Source organism: Protobothrops mucrosquamatus, unplaced genomic scaffold (assembly GCF_001527695.2).
Source record: "Protobothrops mucrosquamatus isolate PMUCROS unplaced genomic scaffold, P.Mucros_1.0 scaffold273, whole genome shotgun sequence".
NCBI lineage: Eukaryota > Metazoa > Chordata > Lepidosauria > Squamata > Viperidae > Protobothrops > Protobothrops mucrosquamatus.
In genome coordinates, this window is record NW_015386618.1 from 310,025 (window position 1) to 330,546 (window position 20,522).

The 20,522-nt window shown below is 43.3% G+C and overlaps 1 protein-coding gene across 1 annotated transcript in view; it reads left to right on the plus strand.

Moving 5' to 3' along the window:
• JAG1 (jagged canonical Notch ligand 1) overlaps window positions 1-20,522 on the plus strand; it is a 56,882-nt gene that overhangs the window by 31,699 nt on the left and 4,661 nt on the right. The window contains exons 7-25 of the mRNA XM_015814669.1: window positions 74-193; window positions 683-796; window positions 2,096-2,209; window positions 3,658-3,771; window positions 4,240-4,286; window positions 6,887-7,060; window positions 7,475-7,628; window positions 8,722-8,886; window positions 9,445-9,558; window positions 11,404-11,517; window positions 13,836-13,949; window positions 14,038-14,154; window positions 15,070-15,097; window positions 16,113-16,198; window positions 17,806-17,919; window positions 18,453-18,562; window positions 18,656-18,892; window positions 19,556-19,687; window positions 20,243-20,393. Of these exons, the coding sequence (XP_015670155.1) occupies window positions 74-193; window positions 683-796; window positions 2,096-2,209; window positions 3,658-3,771; window positions 4,240-4,286; window positions 6,887-7,060; window positions 7,475-7,628; window positions 8,722-8,886; window positions 9,445-9,558; window positions 11,404-11,517; window positions 13,836-13,949; window positions 14,038-14,154; window positions 15,070-15,097; window positions 16,113-16,198; window positions 17,806-17,919; window positions 18,453-18,562; window positions 18,656-18,892; window positions 19,556-19,687; window positions 20,243-20,393 (2,319 nt within the window). The remainder of the gene's footprint in view (window positions 1-73; window positions 194-682; window positions 797-2,095; window positions 2,210-3,657; window positions 3,772-4,239; window positions 4,287-6,886; window positions 7,061-7,474; window positions 7,629-8,721; window positions 8,887-9,444; window positions 9,559-11,403; window positions 11,518-13,835; window positions 13,950-14,037; window positions 14,155-15,069; window positions 15,098-16,112; window positions 16,199-17,805; window positions 17,920-18,452; window positions 18,563-18,655; window positions 18,893-19,555; window positions 19,688-20,242; window positions 20,394-20,522) is intronic.

A 20,522-nucleotide genomic window follows, 5' to 3' on the forward strand; every position in this document is an offset into this window, starting at 1 on the left:
CATGACAGAGGACACGGGACATCTGCTTTGAAACCTCTTATTCATTCTTTTGGCTCCTGTTCATCCCTTGCAGATCTCAACTACTGTGGGACTCACCCGCCTTGTTTGAACGGAGGGACCTGTAGCAACACGGGCCCTGACAAATATCAGTGTTCCTGCCCTGAAGGCTATTCGGGACAAAACTGTGAAATTGGTAAGAAATTCTCCAGGGGCTACTTTGTTGTATTCAAGCACCATGGCTGCACCCCTAGGGATCATCTGGGCAGAATGAGAGATGGGGAGAGAATGCAAAATTATATTACAGCGCATAGTAGGAAAACAGTGGTTCTCCAGAACTTTGCACTCCATCTTTCAACTGGCTTACCCGGCATCGCTAATGGCAAGAATAATGGGAGCTGAAGTCCAAAAGAGCTGGAGAAATACCCCATGGCTTCCATTCTTGAGGAAGTCAGCCACAACCATTGTTTTCATGCATTGGCCTCTAGCCTCTAGCTTAGCACCCTGCCATTGGTTTCAGGGTAAACCGGGTAGCATTCAAAGATGGAGAGAGTATTAGGTCTACTGCAAGATGGAAAGTTGGAGGAGCCAAAGGAAGCAGGGAGTGGCTTTGAGGGTGAGAGGGGTGGGTGGGTTCACCTTGGTAGCTTTGACTAAGCTGAAGGAGATTCTGTTCTTGCTGCAGCGGAACACGCCTGTCTTTCGGATCCTTGTCACAATGGAGGAAGCTGCCTTGAGACCCCTACTGGATTTGAATGTGTCTGTGCGCTAGGCTGGGCAGCACCAACCTGCACGCTTAGTAAGTGCATTGGAATGACAAAGCTTTAACCTCTCTTGCCTCCTTAAGCGTCCCAGAAATTTCCAAATCGTTCTTAATAGTTACTACTGTCAGAAATCGTGCTGATTAGCAAATCGCGGTACCAGTTTCTACCTTTTAAAGATTCTCCACTAAGAATTCCCAAATTCTTAAACCTTTTATTTGTTACTCATGCATCTTGCCAGTATTATTTGCGAGTCTGGAAGAAGAAAACCAGAGCATGTTCTTCTGTCTTATATGTGTTAGGATATGTGTTATCTTTTCAGTGAAAATCAGTTCCAGTATCCGTGGACATGTAAAAATTGTACTTCAGGAGAGATCAGAACTGCAGTTAAGGACAGATTAGAGCTGAAAAGCAGAGCTGGACAGTACTTTGGGATATGATTAAAGAGAAGATGTTTTGGAATATGCATGAATGCAAAGGAAAATAGAATGGCAGTTTATTATTTATTATAATTATATTATTTAGTATAATTATTATAAGGAAAATGATTACGATAAAACAATGGGTGCAGAATGGCCCATGTTGGTTGGGGAGATACTAGTGTGTGAAACCCTGGGAAGTCCCTCTTAGTGTTGAGAGTACAAGTCTTGGAAGGGTTGAATTGCTATAAGACAGCTCTCTGGGTTTTCGTGGGCCCCACTTGAACTTCTCCCAAGTCTAAATGAATTCAGTGGAGTTTTGTTTTTTTTCAGACTTGAGCTTAAGATTCTGGCACTTAAAAAGCAGGGCAGGAATGTTTTTGTGAATATCCATGAATGAATATTTTCACTGGCATTCTGGCTGGAGTAGTTATCTCCTGTTTGAGGACAATGTGAAATTGACTAGCACTTTTTCTGAAGGCTGTTAACTCCAGAAAACCTGACGGAGTGTGAACATTCCTGGTGTTGAAAGTTTCATCTTATCCAAAGTCATAACTAGGTTTAAGGATGTCTGAGGCACAAAAGACAGTTGAAGGGGCAGGGAGGAATGAAAAGCGAAGGGCACGATATAAAAGTTGGATATTTCCTTTGGTGTATAGCAGGGGTAGGCAACTTTGGCTCTTTTATGACTCGTGGACTTCAACTCCCAGAATTCCTGAGCCATCCATGCTGAGGGAAAAGGGAGAGGTTTCCAAGCTGAGCCATGCTGGCTCAGGAATTCTGGGAGTTGAAGTCCACGAGTCATAAAAGAGCCAAGGTTGCCTACCCCTGCTGTATAGCAAAGAGATGCACAATTGCTAAAGTGTTGGTCGGATGTTCATTGCCTAACCTAAGGCTAAATAAACCTTTTCTTGGCAGATATTGATGACTGTTCTCCAAACCCCTGTGGGCATGGAGGTACTTGCCAGGATCTAGTTGACGGATTTAAATGCGTTTGCCCACCTCAGTGGACTGGTAAAACTTGTCAAATAGGTATGTATGATGGTGAGGGCCGCTGTGCCTTGAGCTGATCGGGGAAACCTCAGGTTCTTTCCTTCTCTTCCCAGATAGCAATGCTCAGTCTGTGGAGCATTGTTAAATTGCATAATCTTAACAGCTTTTCCGTGGGTGCCCGTGCATTATGGAAGGAAATTTCAGAGCATCTCTGTTGTATATATGAGAAATTCAGATTTGTTAATCTGGGAATCTCTGGAGTTGCTTGAATTCAGAGGAGGAGACCTTCCTATCATTTGCCCAAGGGCACAAGATTATCTTCGCCCTTCCCATCTCCCTGCACGGTGATTCTGGGGGAAGTAGCCCCCTTTATGCAACTCTTGAGACTGCTTGCTTATCTTGGGATCGGCTGGGATGCGTAATTGGTTGCTGTGAAGAGCAAATATATCCTCCTCAAGGCAGTGCACTCTCCTACCTGTTTTCCCCTCTCTTTTGGCCTCGTGGGAAAGTCGGGGCATCTCCCCAGCCTCATTAACTCATCCAGCCAGGAGAATTTGCAGCTGCATTCCAACCTCTGGCTTGATCCTCTGAAGAATGAGTCATCTGCACTTTGAAGACCCATGTTTTAATCCCAAGGACTGAGGATGCTCTATTCCTTGGCTAATCTCCACTTCACTCACCTCTTCCTGCCTCCCCCTCCCCCTTCAAAAGTAATTGCTCTTAATCTGTGAGGGGCTGGTGTCTTAGTGCTACCGATGCCATTGTGAGAAATCAGAACATGCTTTTTTAGGCGATTTAAACGCAGGACTAGGCTGCCTGGTGCTCTCCTGAAGTTTTGGACTGTACTTCCCCTAGTTCAGTGGTTCTCAACCTGTGGGTCGGGACCCCATTTGGGGTCGATCGACCATTTCATGGGGGTCGCCAAGCAAGGCTGTCCACCATTTTTTTTGTCCGCCATTTTTTTTGTCCGCCATTTTTTCCCCCTTTTCCGGCAGGTGCCTTACCTCCCTTGGGCTGGGCCAGCTGGTGGTCAGCCTGCTCCGTCTCTGCTGCTTGCCAGCTACGCCTCGGCTGGCGCAGAGGGCGGAACCACACATGCGCGGCGCTCCCGGGCAGGGAAAGTCCTCGACTTACGACCGGTTGGGTAGTCCTCGACTTACGACCGGTTTAGTCCTCGACTTACGACCGGTTTAGTCCTCGACTTACGACCGGTTGGGGTCGCGGCATTAAAAAGGTTGAGAACCACTGCTCTAGTTTGTGATGCCAGGCTGCGGCTGCTGGGAGTTGTAATTCCCAAATGTTTGCAGGGCATCAGGTTGCCTGGCCCCGAAGTTGTTCTTCTCTTGCTTGTGCAGTTGTGTAATCTTTCCGAGTCCGCTAGCTTTTAATAAACACGGAGTGCCTGCTGTGAAAACAAGAGAGGGATGTGCTTTCCTCTTTCATTCTACCCACGGCTGAACGTTGAGCAATTCATTTTCTCTTTTCAGATGCCAATGAATGCGAGGGCAGACCTTGTATCAATGCCAATTCCTGCAGGAACCTGATTGGTAGTTATTACTGCAATTGTATTGCTGGCTGGACTGGCCAGAATTGTGAGACAAGTAAGTTTGAGCATGGGTGTAGCTTGGGGGAGTCGAAGTGCAAAGTGTTGCAATCAGCACCAAGCTTGGAGTTTAAATTTTGTCATAATTCAGCCAGAAGGAAGGGGGGGGGGAGGCGAGGAGAGTCGCTGATGTTTTTAGAAAGGGAGTAGTCAATCTGGCAAGAATAAGAAGCAATTTTATCAAACCCATTAGTCCACAATGTGGCTAGATTCTGATAAGGTGGCTCGAAACAATGATGTGAAGTTTCAGTTTAACTCTACTGGAAGAATTGCTGAAGGTTCCCACCCATTACAATAACGTTATCTTGAGGAAAAAGCAAGCAGGAAATTTCACAGAGTTTATCTAGCTAGAGCTACAGAGCCCCCTGGTTTTTTTGTTTTGTTTTGTTTTTTCAATCTTGGATTTCACTTGCTGTATTGCCTCCCCACTCAGGTTGTGTTTTTCTTTTTCTTCTTTTAATTACAGATATTGATGACTGCGTGGGGCAGTGTCAGAATGGAGGGACTTGTAAGGTAAGTAATGGTTGATTTCTTTTTGATGGGGTCTTAGTACCAGTTTTCAGCAGAGAATAGCGATGAAGAGTGAATGGGCAGCATAGTCGCTCTTGAATTTGTGTCGTTTTTGGTTGGATTTCTGCTAATCTGTGAATGAGATTTGAGGGAGAAAAGAAGTCCTCATTATTGCTACTGAAAGAGTCTTTTCTCTCAAAAGATGCCTCTGAGGTTCCATTTCCCTCTCTCTCTCTCTCTCTCTCTCTCTCTCTCTCTCTCTCTCTCTCTCTCTCTCTCTCTCTTTCCCTCCCTCTCCCTCCCTTTCCCTCCCTCCCTCCCCTCTCTCTTTCCCTCCCTCCCTCCCCTCTCTCTTTCCCTCCCTCCCTCCCCTCTCTCCCTCTCCCTCCCTCGCTCTCGCTCTCTTAAATTAAGCTCCCACACTAGATAACTGGAAAAAGTTAATAGATCATTTAAATTCTAGTCTGCAAGCAAATCCAGGAAACAAATTGGGAGAGTTCATAATTGAATTCACAAAATTCAAATTCCTTAAGCACCCTTACAACAGCCAGAGTTACTCACTTGCTTCAGAAGGTTGTGACGCTGGGTGACATGTTATTTTGGCCCAGCGTTCCTGCTGTGAAACAAAATCTCCCCTTCGGAAAGGTTGCCAGTCAAATCTAAATTCAATCATTTTACTCTTTAAATCCCAAGGAATCCAATTTCATACCCTTGCCTCCCTCACCGGTCCATTTGCAGAAGCTTATTTTATATACTAAATTGTTTCCTTAGAAAAGGTCTTTTTGATCATTCTAGAAATGAACATCAACCCTCAATGCTTGTCTAGTTTAGTACCATTACTTTACCGCTAGTGTCAACTCGCTAACTTGCACACGAACCACATAACCATGGTTTGGTATAATCATAGACAATTTGCACACACCATTAGCATAATGGGTGGATTTTCCATCGGATTAATCGACTGTGAAATGATCATGTTAAAACTTAGCATGATGCGTGAACTAGGCCATTACATATGAAGGGGAAATCATTTTATGCTAAATAAGCGCAAAAAGGAGGTTAATGGTAGCCTCACTTGCAGGGACATTAAATTTCATAAAACCTTTTATGACATTTAATGATTTTCCCTTCATGCGTAATTTTATGTCATTTTTCACATTTTAGAAAAACAATGCTATCGCATGCTATTAATGTATGTTCAGAAATCTCAATGCGCGAATGCGTAATTTGTTGCTACCAGCAGCTGTTGTGTATATTTTAAATATATTCCATCTTTAGCCTATCCTTCATTCAGATTGGCATGCTTCTCCTTCTGCTCTGCTCCCGTGGTGGTCTCATTTTAATTCTCTCAACAGTTAGAAAGAGGAGGGCTTCACAGATGAAATGGGAGTTCAGCCTGACATGGAACCGATTGTTGCTCACCCACAAATTAGGTGTTGAGCACAAAATGTATGAGTTTTTCTTTTTTTCAGGAAAAGAGGCTGGGAGAAGAGGCCTGATTTTCCTTCCACTTTATTTCTGCCCCTTTTTCTCAGCTTGACTTTAGTAATGAAGATAGCACTTAGACTTATATACTGCTTCACAGTGCTTTACAGCCCTCCCTAAGCAGTTTACAAAGTCAGCCTATTGCCCCCCAACAATCTGGGTCCTCATTTTACCGACCTGGGAAGGATGGAAGGCTGAGTCAACCTTGAGCCCCCATTAGGATCGAACTCCAGGCTTTGGGCAGAGTTAGCCTGCGATGTTGCAATACTGCACTCTAACCACTGCACCACCACGGCTCTTATCTTGCTGTTGTCAAAGTTGCAAACTTTGTAGAACCAAAGCAGGGCTTTAGAGTGCACTGAGTCCATCACTAGTGTCATCCTCCTGCAAAGAAGTATCTCCCTTTAGTTATGAATTTCAGACTGCATGTGCAGGAATGAACCAGCGTTGCTGCCTCATCCTGTCTGTTTAGCTCTGATGATGCAGTGAATCCAAGTCCCCTCTGGCTTGACTCACTGCTTCCCCATTGCACTTCAGTGGATTTGCATGGTATAGGTAGTCCTTGATTTACAACCATTCACTTAGCGACCGTTTGAAGTTTACAGTGGCACTGGAAAAAAAGCGATTCACAACCAATCCTCAATCCTCACGGTTACATAATCAAAATTCGGGTGCTTGACCGTCAGTGTATATTTACGACGGATGGTCGCAGCATCCCGGTGTCCTGTGATCGCCATTTGTGACCTTCCCAGCCGGTTTCTGACAAGTAAAGTCAGTGGGGGGAAGCCAGAGTTGCTTCACGACAATGTGACACCCTTAAAACTGCAGTGATTCAGTTAACTGTGGCAAAAGAGAGTCATAACATTGGCCATCATTCCACTTAACAACCCTCTTGTTTAACAACGGAAATTCTGGTTCCAATTGTCATAATTTGAGGACTCCCTTTTAAGTCACAACAGTCCCAGCGCACGTGGTCAAAGAGAAGGGCTTGTGAGGGTTCTAGTCTTAACGCCCCCCTCTCTGGGGTTTTGTGCTGCTTGCATGTGTGAATGCTTTTGTGTTTTATTGGCAAGGTAAGCTGATCTCTTTTTTGCTGTCGCACCCTTTTGTCTTTCCAGGACTTAGTGAACGGTTATCGCTGTCTCTGCCCACCTGGCTATATTGGGGATCACTGTGAGAGAGACATCAATGAATGCGCAAGCAACCCTTGTTTGAATGGGGGCCACTGCCAAGATGAAATCAACGGCTTCCAATGTCTCTGCCTGGCTGGCTTCTCGGGAAACATCTGTCAGGTGAGGCAGGTTCCAGATAAGAGCAAACTCGGTGTGCAGTTCCGTGGATCTGTAGGCTGAATACCTGTATTCAAACAAGCAGTGTTAATAGACGCTTTTATTTTAAAAAAAAAAAAAAACATCAAGGGTGAGGTGTGGTGGGAATTCATAACTGCAGGAGTATTTGTGTGCATTCATGTTGCAAGCGCTCTGCGTCTCCCCAGCCTCTGCCTGCTGTTTGATAACCTCGTTATTTTAGCGAGGCTGGTGAGAGCTGCATTGTGTCTGGCGTACACAGGCAAATAGAGGTGGCAGATTAAAAAGGTCAGATTCCACACTTCCTTCCTGTGACCGTGGGAAGAAGATGAATAAAGCCTTTGACTTAGATTCTCTGTTCTGTCCTCCTCTTTCCTCCCTCTCCACCATCCCTGACAGTTGGACATCGATTATTGCGAGCCCAACCCTTGCCAGAATGGGGCCCAGTGCTTCAATTACGAGAGCGATTATTTCTGCAGCAACTGTCCGGATGATTACGAGGGCAAGAACTGTTCCCACCTCAAAGATCACTGCCGCTCAACTCCTTGTGAAGGTATGCTTTTGAACCTTTGTGTTGTGTAGTTGTAGCAGTCGCTCATTTACCCGGGGACAACGCTGGGGGTCCGTGTGCCGTTCATGCAGAAAGTCCCAAATTCAGTCTCCAACATCACTTGACCAAGATGTCTGCCTGAAATTTCAGGGGGCAGAACTCCAGTGACTCAGCGTAATCAGTGCTGTGTTGGAACAGGTTAGCAGGCTTGGGCTATGAGGCAGCGTAGAGCTTTCAGACCCCATTTTCTGTGGGTCACACCGAGTATTGAGTTATGCCCTTTAAATACATTAGCAGCCATTGTTCTCCTGCTATTTTGAGAAAGAAGGCCCAGTAACTTTACCATGCATTTCTAAATAAGTTTTAAAACTACAGAATATCCCAGCTCTGCCCACTTGGTAAATCCAATTCAAAACCCGTCTGATTCAAACTATCTGCTTCAAAGCTCATCCTAAAATTGTTTAGTGCAATTCTCAGCCACCACAAGTTCACCTTTCCCTGATCTAGATGGAGAAATAACCTGGCCTGATCTAAGGCCTTTCTGGTTACATGATGCTCCTGCTCCTAAGAGTTGGAGATACTTAGAAAACACAAAGCGCTTTAGAATCGCATGTTTACACTTCTAAGGGATTTTTTAATAGCAATGTTGGAGAGCCATAAGATGTAGGTATACTGCCCTTTGGGACTAAAGGTCACAAACCAGGTTCTGGAAAATATTGGGGCTGGGTGGAAGACACGGCAAGGGAGAAGCAGATGTGTTCAAAGTAGAAAGCGAGGGGGTCCAAAGTTGAAGCCACTTTTCTTCCACCAGTTGAACTCTGTTGCATTTCCTTATCAAACTTTGAAAACAGGAATGTCCAACCTTGACAACTTTTGAGACTTGTGGACTTCAACTCCCAGGATTCTGCAGCCCACCATGCCTGAGAGTTGAAGTCCACATGTCTTAAAGTTACTGAGGTTGGGCACCCCCGCTTTAAAACCTAGTTTAATTTGAAATGTACTTACCCCACACATCGGCAACAACCCTGGAGAATCCATAAAGCTACTGGAAAGACGGCGAAGACTCATTTTTTGCTTGCTTGTCTCTTTTCTGCAGTGATTGACAGCTGTACTGTTGCTGTCGCTTCCAACAGCACCCCAGAAGGGGTCCGCTATATCTCTTCCAACGTTTGCGGCCCCCATGGCAAGTGCAAGAGCCAAGCGGGAGGCAAGTTTACTTGTGAATGCAACAAAGGCTTCACTGGCACCTACTGTCATGAAAGTAAGATTTGGAGATGCTTATCTTGGTTCCTCTCATTTATATCCAAGTTTGAAGCTACTTGTGTAAATAATAAGAACTTTTGTCCTTGGGACGCAGGAGTGGCCCTAATACATCTTTTCAACCCTGCCAAGTTCTCTTTTTTCCTCCTCCTACAGTGAATTGAGACGGGAGCCTTGGGAAAATTGTTTAAGAGGTCCCTGCCCTTGAATATTTAAACTTTTTTTAAAATAAATTATAACATTAACTTGGGCTTGTGTACAGAAGGCTTCTTATTAGCGTATAGCAAACTTATCCTGCCATTTTTATTGACTGCCTTACATAATGTTTAAAGCATGTGGGGATATTAAGAATAAGATGTTTTTTATTAGCCTGCTTTCCCTTTTTTTAACAAAGGGCCAGGCACTTCCATATTGAATGGAACAGATTTAATCTTGACATCTCTAGGGACAGGTCTAAAATTTGCCGGGGGACATGATATTTTTCAGCCTAGATTCCCCGTTCAATTTTTAAAAGGCACTTTTTGGTCCACTCATCTCCTTTTCAATCCTTGTTTTTCAGACATCAATGACTGTGAGAGTAACCCATGTAAAAATGGGGGCACGTGCATTGACGGCATCAACTCCTACAAGTGCATTTGTAGTGATGGCTGGGAGGGCACCTTCTGTGAAGCAAGTAAGCAGGTTCTTTTTTTCCAGCAGATGGGAAGATGGAAGGGGGGGGGAGAGGGGAAAATATCCTGAAAACACCATGGGCCTCATTTATTGAGCAGCCTGCCTAGATACATTGAGAGAGTTGGGGATCTCGGTTTGGATCAGGAGAAAATAGTTTTCTGAGTTTGTAGGCTATACAACATTAGACGTTGCAAGTGTGTGTTGTACCCCAGGTTGTGGGAATAGTAAGTGAACGTTTTATCCTGCCCACTTGTACCCTCCTTCATCTTAATTTGGACATTGGGCTAAGCAAAGAGGAATTCATCTCTTTTCACAAAACCAAATAGTTGTTTGTTCTGACCTCACATCTAAGCCCATCCTACAAGGCCTTATGTGTTGATGCTTTGTTTTTTTTCCCCTACTTGTTTTTCTTCCTGTTGGGATATCCAGGAGAGTTGTCTCAGGTTCAACTCTCTCCAGGTAGCTGACAGCACCTATTTATTCATTGGATTTTATTTACTGCCGCTTTTATGCAGCTCAAATCAGCTTACCGAGGATAAATGAAACAAGAGCTATTATAAAGCATTGACAGAAACAAAACAACAATGCCCCAAGCAACGGGTTCAACATCTAAATACATAGCAGTATAGATTTGGAACAATGTTCCAGGCACCAAGAAGTCTGGGAAATGTAGTTTTCCCAAGGTATTTTTGAGTTATTTTGCAGAGAAATCTGGTTATAGTTCCAAGCCATTGCACTCCTGGAAAGGTACTTTTGCGTTTCATTTTTCTTCTCACCGTGTGCTCACATAAGATGTGAAATAAATGTTCTTGAGCAAAAAGGATATCCTGTGCAGGAGAAGCTTTCTACTAACTCTCCTTTTGCTCCATCTAGTTACCTGTGTGCCTGAAGTGCCCCTATCTAAACTGCTATATGGTTAAGGGAATGTTGGCTTCATTCAGTGATCTGAGTTTAGTATAAAGCAAGTGTAGCTGAAGTACTGAGATGCCCAACGTTTATGTTGTTAAGTGAGGCATTCATTGAGTTTTGCCCCATTTTACAACCTTTCTTGCTACACTTGCTAAGTGAATCACTGCAGTTGGCAAGTTAATAACACGTTAATTGTTAATTGAACCTGGCTTCCCCCATTGACTTTTCGCAAAAGCAGTTCACATGACACCAGGACACTGCGACCGTCATAAGTATGAACCAGTTGTCAAGCGTTTGAATTTTGATCACGGGGCTGCTGTAAATGTGTTAAAAATGGTCACAAGTCACCTTTTTTTCAGTGCCGTTGTGACTTTGAGCGGTCACTAAATGTACTGTTTTAAGTTGAGGACTGCCTGTACACTAGGAGCTGCATAAATGGCTCACGCATTTTGCAGAGTTACACTCTTAAGTATTTCCTTGTCCTAAAACCCTTAGGCATCCAGCAGACTTAAGCTTTATGAAGCTTACACCCAAAAAAAGAACCTTTCCCTTTTGAATGTCACATTACTGTTGTAATCAGTTTTAATTTTGTGACAATAATACGAACCTCAAAGAGAATTTGTCACAGAGCTTCAGTGTCTCAAGGACAGCCAGGAACATCCGAACTGTTAGCCTTTGGCCTGGAAAGATGTAATTATAAGGACTAGTTTTCATTCCAAAGAACTTCCAAGGAAAGCTGAATAGTGAGAAAAACCAAAAGGGAACCCAGGGATGGAGATTAGAATAGAGGCGATAGGCATCAAGATCTTGCGGCATTTAATCCAGAAGTTCCAGGTTAGAAAGAGGGATGTGAATTATGCAGACAAAGCACACTCTGTAAATATTCTTAGCTCCTACAGATGGGTAACCAGCCGACATTCTCCTCTGTTATCTCCAGATATCAATGATTGCAGTAAAAGCCCTTGCCACAATGGAGGGACGTGCCGAGACTTGGTCAATGACTTTTTCTGTGAATGTAAAAACGGCTGGAAAGGAAAAACCTGCCACTCACGTGAGTGTTTTTAATAGCTTCGCCAGACTCGTATACTTGTGGTATTCAGAGTGTCGTGTTTTGTGCCTGAATTCAGTTGAATTCACTCAGTGAGTTGATTGTCTTCTTAGTAGAAGGTGGTTTCTGTTCCTCTGTCCTTGAAATGTTTAATAATAATAATAATAATAATAATAATAATAATAATAATAATAATAATAAAGTTGGAAGGGACCTTGGAGGTCATCGAGTCCAACCCCCTGCTCAGGCAGGAAACCCTATACCGTTTCGGACAAATGGCTGTCCAGTCTTTTCTTAAAAACTTCTAGTGTTGGAGCATTCACAGCTTCTGGAGGCAAGTTGTTCCACTGGTTAATTGTTCTAACTATCAGGAAGTTTCTCCTCAGTTCCAGGTTGCTTCTCTCCTTGACTAGTTTCCATCCATTGCTTCTTGTCCTGCCTTCAGGCGCCTTGGAAAATAGCTTGACTCCCTCTTCTTTGTGGCAGCCCCTGAGATATTGGAAGACTGCTGTCATGTCACCCCTAGTCCTTCTTTTCATTAAACTAGACCAGGGGTAGGCAACCTTGGCTCTTTTATGACTCGTGGACTTCAACTCCCAGAATTCCTGAGCCAGCCATGCTGAGGGGAAAGGGAGAGGTTTCCAAACTGAGCCATGCTGACTCAGGAATTCTGGGAGTTGAAGTCCAAAGAGCCAAGGTTGCCTACCCCTGAACTAGACATACCCAATTCCAGCAACCGTTCCTTATATTTTTTTAGCCTCCAGTCCCCTAATCATCTTTGCTGCCCTTCTCTGCACTCTTTTCTATTCAGAGGCAAGTGGTCTTTCGAAAGGCAAGTGGTCTTTCTTTGTTTTTGCTTGAAGACATTTTGCCTCTCGTCCAAAAAGCTTCTTAAGTTCTTCAGAAGCTTCTTGGATGAGAAGCAAAACATCTTCAGGCAAAAACAAAGGAAAGGCCAGTTGCCTTTTGAAAAAGCACCTCATGACCTGGATGACTGAGACTCTCCATAGGCAAAGCATCCTGTGGTTCAAAGCCAGCTGGTTTATGAATGCCAGCGTTGAAGTTACATAATGCCAGTGTCTACCTTGCATGAGCTCAGGGTACGTTTCTTTTCACAAAAGTGCATCATTTTGAATATAGGGATCAATGGGTAAATGTGTCCCAGCCACAACCTGATGGTGCCCTTTTCTCAATACCTTCCCTATATGTTAGAAAATTCCAGCAACGTTGAGGGACCCGGGTTTATATTGGGGCGAGGGCAGAAGGGAGAGGGAGGGACACAGTTATGTCACATAAGTTACCATGGGTGAGTAGCAGAGAGAACATTGCAATAAGCTTTAATCAATGGATATTTTTTTTTTAAAAAAGGATGATTTTGAAACTAAGCTGAATGCATCTCATCCATCACCCATTTTGATCTCTTGGATTTTTAAAAGTAAAAAGAAGGAATGTAAAGTTGATCAAGGTTAAAAAAATATATGACGTTCTTTCCAGTTGCTCTTAATAGGAATTTTTTGACTAGGACTGAATGACCATATACATACATACATACATACATACATACATACATACATACATACATACATACATACATACACAAAGTAATAAAATACAGTGTTTAAAGTAAAAGTTGGGTTATTCAGTCACCGTTAAACTACACATGTTCTTTCTGGTATGTGTTAAATTTGTGAATTACTTTATGAAAGGAAAGAAAGAGAAAATGATACGAAATTAACATGGGATGTTATTTGAAGGGCTCAAAGAACAAGATTGTTAACATGTTGCTTCTGGTAGCTCTGAATGGATTTTGCTTGACTAGGTTCAAATGAAGAGGCTTTAAAGATTTGTTTATAGATAACAGATGGCAAAAAGTGGGTTGTATTTTTAGAGGAAATAATAAATTACTGCCTTAAAGGAAAGAAATATGTCACTTTTATTTGACTGAGGTTCAAATAGCTATCTTGTCATTTTTGGTCATTCTTAATGGGGTTTTGCTGATAAGGACTGAATTATGAGGCTTTATCATTTGCTTATAGATAAGAGATGAGGTATGAGAAGAAGATATCTTTTATTGAAATGGTGATAAGTTACTGAAATTGTTTTTACGTGTCTTGATGAAAGAGGATGAAATCATGTCTTTAACTTTTCTTCTTTTCTCTTTGCGTGTTTTCTTTTTCTCTGCACTTTTTACCGCAATTTTCTTCTCATATTTTTCTTACTTCCTATTAGTTCTTGTATCTTTGTATTTTTAAACTTTAATAAACGTTATTATTAAGAGAGAGAGAAAAAAATGACCCGTTGGCTTTTCCCCGTTCGGGTAGGTGACAGTCAGTGCGATGAAGCCACGTGCAACAATGGAGGGACGTGTTACGACGAGGGCGATGTCTTCAAATGCATGTGCCCTGCCGGATGGGATGGAGCCACTTGCAATATAGGTACGAATCTATATTGGGTCCTTGCCCTTCCTTCCCCAAGGCGTGTGCCGAAGAGACTGGCAGCATGCTTTTTATGTTTCTTTTACAGCACGGAATAGCAGCTGCCTGCCAAACCCCTGCCATAATGGGGGAACATGTGTTGTAAGTGGAGAGTCTTTCACGTGTGTCTGCAAAGAAGGCTGGGAAGGACCTACGTGCACCCAGAGTAAGTTCTTTTAACCCACCCCCACGCCCGATTTCTTCCGTAAATACATCTAATGGGGCTTTGTTGAGCCAACGCAACGGTGCTCTGGGGAATTGGAAGATTGAAACCAGAAGTGAGAAGCTGTTGGATGGTGGGACGTGAACCTCACCTCTTTTCCCTCGGCTTTAATGACTTTGTAGGATGGAGCTTTGACCTGGGCCTGAGAAAAAGTGGCAAGCAAGTTAAGTGGAGGCAGATGTTGGGTTGCTCCTCCAGATGGCTTTGCCTCCCTCTTCCCTAGCAGCCACCGTTCAAACCTCTTCCCTCTGAGGCTCTTTACAGTAATCCCCTCCTTGGATCCCTACCAAGCTCTAGATTGCACAAGAGTCCCTCTGTTTGAGCCTGATACAAAAGTTAACATTCTGTACCATTCTAAATACGTGTCAGTTGTGCCCAGGGGTTCTGTTATGTCCAGACTGAACTCAGTCTTCCTGTGGGAAAAAAAAACCTGTTCCTGACTATTCTGAGCATTTTAGCAGGATGGTTTTTTTATATATCTATACCTGTGTGTATGAATTACATCTGGGAGAGCCCCGTAGCTGTTGCAACTGTTAAATAACTAAGAGTCTAAAAGCCTTGCCAGTCACTTCAAAAGCTGCAGAGAGAGAGAGAAAGAGAGAGAGATTACTTTGTGTGAGTAATAAGAGCTCTGAAGGAGGACTTCTCATTTACTGTACAAAACTAGAATGTTGTCAGTGGTTTGTTAATTGAAAAGTAGCCAACAAGGCTTTTTTCTTTTAATCTGCGTGATCCAAATTTCCGGCTTAAAGAATGAAACCAAGATTTAGAGGCCATCCACAAGAAAGTCCATCACTCATCCATTGCCCAGCTTCCCTCACTTTCCTCTAACTTTTCCTTTCTTTAATCTCTCTGCAGATACAAATGACTGCAGTCCACATCCTTGGTAAGTCACTTTCTTGCAGCTGAATAAAGCCCAGAGGGGAAAAAAAGATGAATGGGGAAAGAAAAAGCTTCCACCCAAGCCATTTCCTTTTTCCCTGGACTGTCACCTCTATTTTTACTGTAGATATCTTTACTTGGAAATAGAGTTCCCCAACCTTTATGGCTTTACGAACCAACAGGGGAGCGGGGATGGTTCACGCATGTGCGCATGCAACTCCATTTGCATAAGCGACAGACACGCCTGCCACTTTGTACAAATGGAGTGCGTGCACCCATGCTCGTCAAGTAAAGATGCACATGCCCTCTCCCACCACTTCTGTGGCCTGGTTCCGAGCAGTCCAAAGCCCAATAGTGGGCCATAGCTCGGGGTTTGGGGACCCCTGACTAGGAAGATTCCTTTTTATTGGTCATATGTTGGACATTTGGATAGGTCAGGGGTCTTCAAACTTGGCCCTTTTATGATTTGTGGACTTCAACTCCCAGAATTCCTCAGCCAAAGTGCCTGGCTGAGGAATTCTGGGACTTGAAGTCCACAAGTCATAAAAGGGCCAAGTTTGAAGACCATTGGGGTAGGTATTGCATCTCCTTCCTCCAAAGCATTTGAATTTCTCTGAAAATGTCCTATCAAATTCCTCAAGATTTCCTTCATCTTTGCTGGGTTTATCATTGTTCTGTTAAATAACAAGCTCATTACTTGGCACACTATACATAACTATGTATAATTAACTACGTCTTGTTAAAGCAGTATAATTTGTAGTAGAATACAATTCATGAGTGTATGTTTAGAATAGTTCATATATAGAATGGGTTATATCTGACCTTCCGGGTGTCGATGGCCTTTAAATCCCAGCAGCCACAGATAGCGGAGTCAATGCTAAGAATTGTAGTTCAACGTTTAAAAATCTATTACATTTTGAAGGTCACCCTGCACTTTGTGGAAGTAAAAACCAAAAGATTTGGCATTATCTTTATTTTTTCCTCTTCTCTCTCCCTTGCTCCCCATTCCTCCCAAACAGCTACAATAATGGAATCTGTGTGGATGGAGACAATTGGTACCGCTGTGAATGTGCTCCAGGTTTTGCAGGTCCTGACTGCAGGATAAGTAAGTTTTTAGAATGGTTTGATTCAAAAACGTTGGTTTAAAGCTTTTCAAATTGGCTCATTTGAGCAGTGGTTGCCATGGAATTGGTCTTCAATTCAACGGTCTTTTCTGTGACAGCCCCTGCCCTATGGAACACTTTACCCCCTGAAGTCTGGCGGACTTCCACCCTTTTAGCCTTTCCCTAAGGCTTTAAAGACCTGGCTAATCTCCCAAGCTTTGGGAGCTGAGATGATTGCACATCAGAACTGATTGGCACCGGTTTTTTGTTGTTTCTAATGTTTTAATTGGTTGAGTTTTCTAGTTCTTAAAATATTTTATATGACTCTTAATTTTTATTTTTTATTGGGAGCCACCCAGAGTTAGATGAAAGATGGGCAACAGCTATATAAATGGTTTAAATAAATAAACAATCATACCGCCAGAATAGAATCCCATAAATGAAGAATGTGCGCTGTGGAAATTCTTCCTTATTTGTATTTCAAAAGCTACCCATTATTTTTTTTCTTCTTCTTCTGAATTGGGCTCATAAGAGTCCTAGTTTCATCCTTCCAAGGAAAATCCATTTCAAGAGGGGCTGCGAGGGGGCAAAGAATTCTCTCTCCTCTGCCCTTTCATTCTGAGAATGAACTTTCTTAGGGCCAAGAAACTACTCAGAAGGAAATGTTCTCTAATTAGAATACTTTTTTTTTTGCCTTGGGCGCAGACCTTCAAATAGCGTATATGGTTCCCTGTCAGTAGAAACTCACCGGCAAAAGAGAAGCTATACTTCTTAAGAGACAGAAATCCAATCGGGTGTACAGAATACAAAGTGTAATTGAAGCTGTTGTTATCAGAGGAGTCGATAACGTTGAAAGGGGCATTGTTAGCCAAAATCTAAAGATCATTATAATAGCCCAGTATAAGACAGCTTTGCGCGTTCATAAACAGCGTCTATTCCTGCTTTGTAGAACTTCTGAAATAAGTACCCGGAGCTCCTTTTAATTTTATTATTACCATTAAATGTAATAAGTGTATAAAAATAATAAATGTAATACAGGGGATTGCCAGTTAATGACCAGAGATTTCAGGACCATTCATAGTCACAGTAGCCACGGAACGGAGGCTTTATAGCCCGTAAAGCAGCCCCTGCCATAGTAAATGGTCATGTGCCATCACCCACCAGTCACATGACCGCATGTTGGGTGGGGTCAGCTTTACAATTGGTTGCCAGGTTTTGTGGTCAGGTGACTCAGATTTGGGGTTATTTTATTTATTTATTTGTTAAATTTTTATGCCGCCCATCTCTTCGATGCCGAAAATCTGGGCAGTTTGTGCCAAAAAATGCCCATTCCAATGAATGGGCTCGCTTAATGATCGCTGGGTTTGCTTAACAACCGTTGTGAAAAATTACTTCTGGTCACTCTATGCCTCGAGCTTACAAATGCAACAAATTATGACCATAAATCCAGGCTCAATTATGCTTGTAAGTTGAGGACGGGCCTGTAATAAACCTTCCATCACAAAAGCAATCAAACTTTACAGGTTGATTAAGGCTCTCGGTAGTTTCTGCTAAAGGGTGCAAAGCAATGAATTGCATGGATTCCTCACCTTCCTCCCTTCCCCTCCAGATATCAATGAATGTCAGTCTTCACCTTGTGCTTTTGGAGCAACGTGTATAGATGAAATCAATGGATATCGCTGTATTTGTCCACCTGGCCGCGGTGGTCCCAGATGTCAAGAAGGTATTCCATGTCTTGATTTAAATTGCATTATTCTATTTAGCTGCAGCAAAACACATTGTCTAAATTAGGAGCTGGGGTGCCATTTACGTTTTAAAAGCCATCTTCGTCCTTTTGGATCAATTATTAGGCTGAATATCAACAGCACTTAGATTTATATACCGCTTCATAGTGCTGTAGAGCCCTCGCTAAGTGGTTTACGTAGTCAGCATATTGCTCCCCCCCCCCAACAATCTGGGCCCTCATTTTACCGACCTCGGAAGGATGGAAGGCTGAGTCAACCTTGAGCCGGTCAGGATCAAACTGCTGGCTGCGGGTAGAGTTTGCCTGCAATAGTGCATTCTAACCACTGTGCCACCACAGCTCATAGACAAGTATTCTCATCTGTGTTGGGCCATATTTCATTCAGCAGGGAGCAAGGATGTCTAGATGATTTTCTTATCTTCCCTTCAGCCTTCCTCCTGTGTATTTCCTCTGAAGTCTCATTCTGAGTCAGTGGTCTTGAAGATGAATCCCTTAAACGCTTTTATTCTTAGTTTCAGGAAGACCCTGTGTTGCCAGTGGGCATATTATTCCGGATGGCTCAAAGTGGGATGACGAATGCAACAGCTGTCAGTGTGTGAATGGGAAAGTCTCCTGTTCTAAGGTACGTATCCTAGATCTCTGAACCAACATGCCCCTTTACTTTTTCCCCTGTTCCAGAGGGCCACTTAACAATTAAGTGTTTGGTTATCTTTAGGTCTGGTGCGGTCCAAAGCCTTGTGTGATCAACGCCAAGGGCCACAGTGAATGTCCCCCAGGCCACACCTGTCATCCTGTTAAAGCTGATCACTGCTTTGTCCCACCCTGTGACAACGCAGGCGAATGCTGGCCATCAAATCAACAGCCAGTGAAAATGACCTGCAGTTCAGATTCTTACTATCAGGAACATTGTGCTAACATTACCTTCACCTTCAACAAAGAGATGATGACTCCGGTAAGTGGGCCCATTCCAGGGGAGGACCCAAGAAACTCCTAGCAACTGTCTGCTTTGTAACAGCAGCAGCAGCTCTGTCTCGTCTGCGATCTGAGAGAACCAATTAAAAAAAAAAAAACCTGCGCAAAGTGGTTCTTCAGGTTTCTCCCTAGCTTGCCCTGTGTGTCCTCCATGGGACTTTCTCATCCTATCTTTACATCAACTCTTTGACAAAATCTAGGCAGAGATGACTCCTGCGGGGCTGAGCAAGAAGCTTCGGTCAGCAGTGACTTAATTTGGATGTCTTATTGCCAAAGTCAGCAAAGTGCCTCAAAGCCATTTCACTTATTACTTTTTCTTTTTGGGAAAAACCCTCTAGGAATATAATTGCAAATGCACTCCCCGTGCAAGTTCTGCTCATTGGGGAGCTACGATAAGTGTGCCTCTGTACTTAGAGTTTACTTTTGCAAGCTCAGGTGGATCATTTTATAATTGACCCTCTTTGCTAAATAGCAAATGCAAGATCTACAGCTCCAGTTATAACATAGAGACAAGGAGTCTTGTATAGCAGTAGCTGGATAAAATTAATGATTCATGACCTTTATAGATCCTCTGCTGGTCCAGGAACTCATGCTGTCTTGCCTATGCTGTTCCTCCCTCCTTCTCCCCCCCCTCCCCAAATAGGGTCTGACAACTGAGCATATCTGCAGTGAGCTGCGGAATCTGAATATCTTGAGGAATGTCTCCATTGAATATGCTCTCTACATCACCTGTGAGCCCTCGCATTTGGCAAGCAATGAAATTCATGTGGCAATTGTAAGTCTATAATTGTAAGTTTGGCTTGGCTTTTGAAAAGTCTGGAGGAGATAGTCTCCCAGCCTCTCCGAAGGGGGAGAGAAAAAGGCAAAAGAGGGCTTCCTCTTGCTGTTTCCATTGCATTGGATGGTATTAATCCCAAAAAGAGCGAAAATCAGGCTCTCTGGCTTCCCCCCCCTTGTTTCTCGTTTTCTAGGATCAGTTTCTTTATGCAACAGTGTGTTAGCCACCTTGGAAGCTTGATAATGGGATGTTGTAATCTGAGTTAATAACAGAAACGCGGTGGGCATTTTTGTAAATTCTGCGGTGCATTTGGATCCGTTGAACGGTTTTGAAAAAGTAGGAGGGAGACCTTTAATTGCGTGTAATGAATAGTCTTGTTTTTGCTGAGCTTGCAGGATCCATGCCCGTACCATATTGATCCAGGCTAAAGCTTCCCCCATTGGGTTACCCTTGCTTCCATGCTCTTCTCAAAGCCCTTTGTCTTATTTCAAGTAGCAGCTGATTTTTAAACTCTGCCTTCCCTAAAATATAGCTGTACTGTTCTCCCTTCAGTCTGCCGAAGATATCCAGGAGGAAAATAATCCAGTCAAGGAAATAACTGATAAAATTATCGACCTGGTCAGCAAACGGGATGGGAATAGCACGCTTATTGCAGCTGTTGCAGAAGTCCGAGTGCAGAGGCGGCCAGTTAAGAGCAAAACAGGTAAACCGTTTCGAAAAGGCGGAGGGATTATTTTTTTCTTAAACTAAGAAGACAAGCCAGTTCTCTCTTAAATCTGCTTTCGAAGAGGTGCCTTTGCTGGTGGGAAGATAAAAGTGTTTCCAAATATAA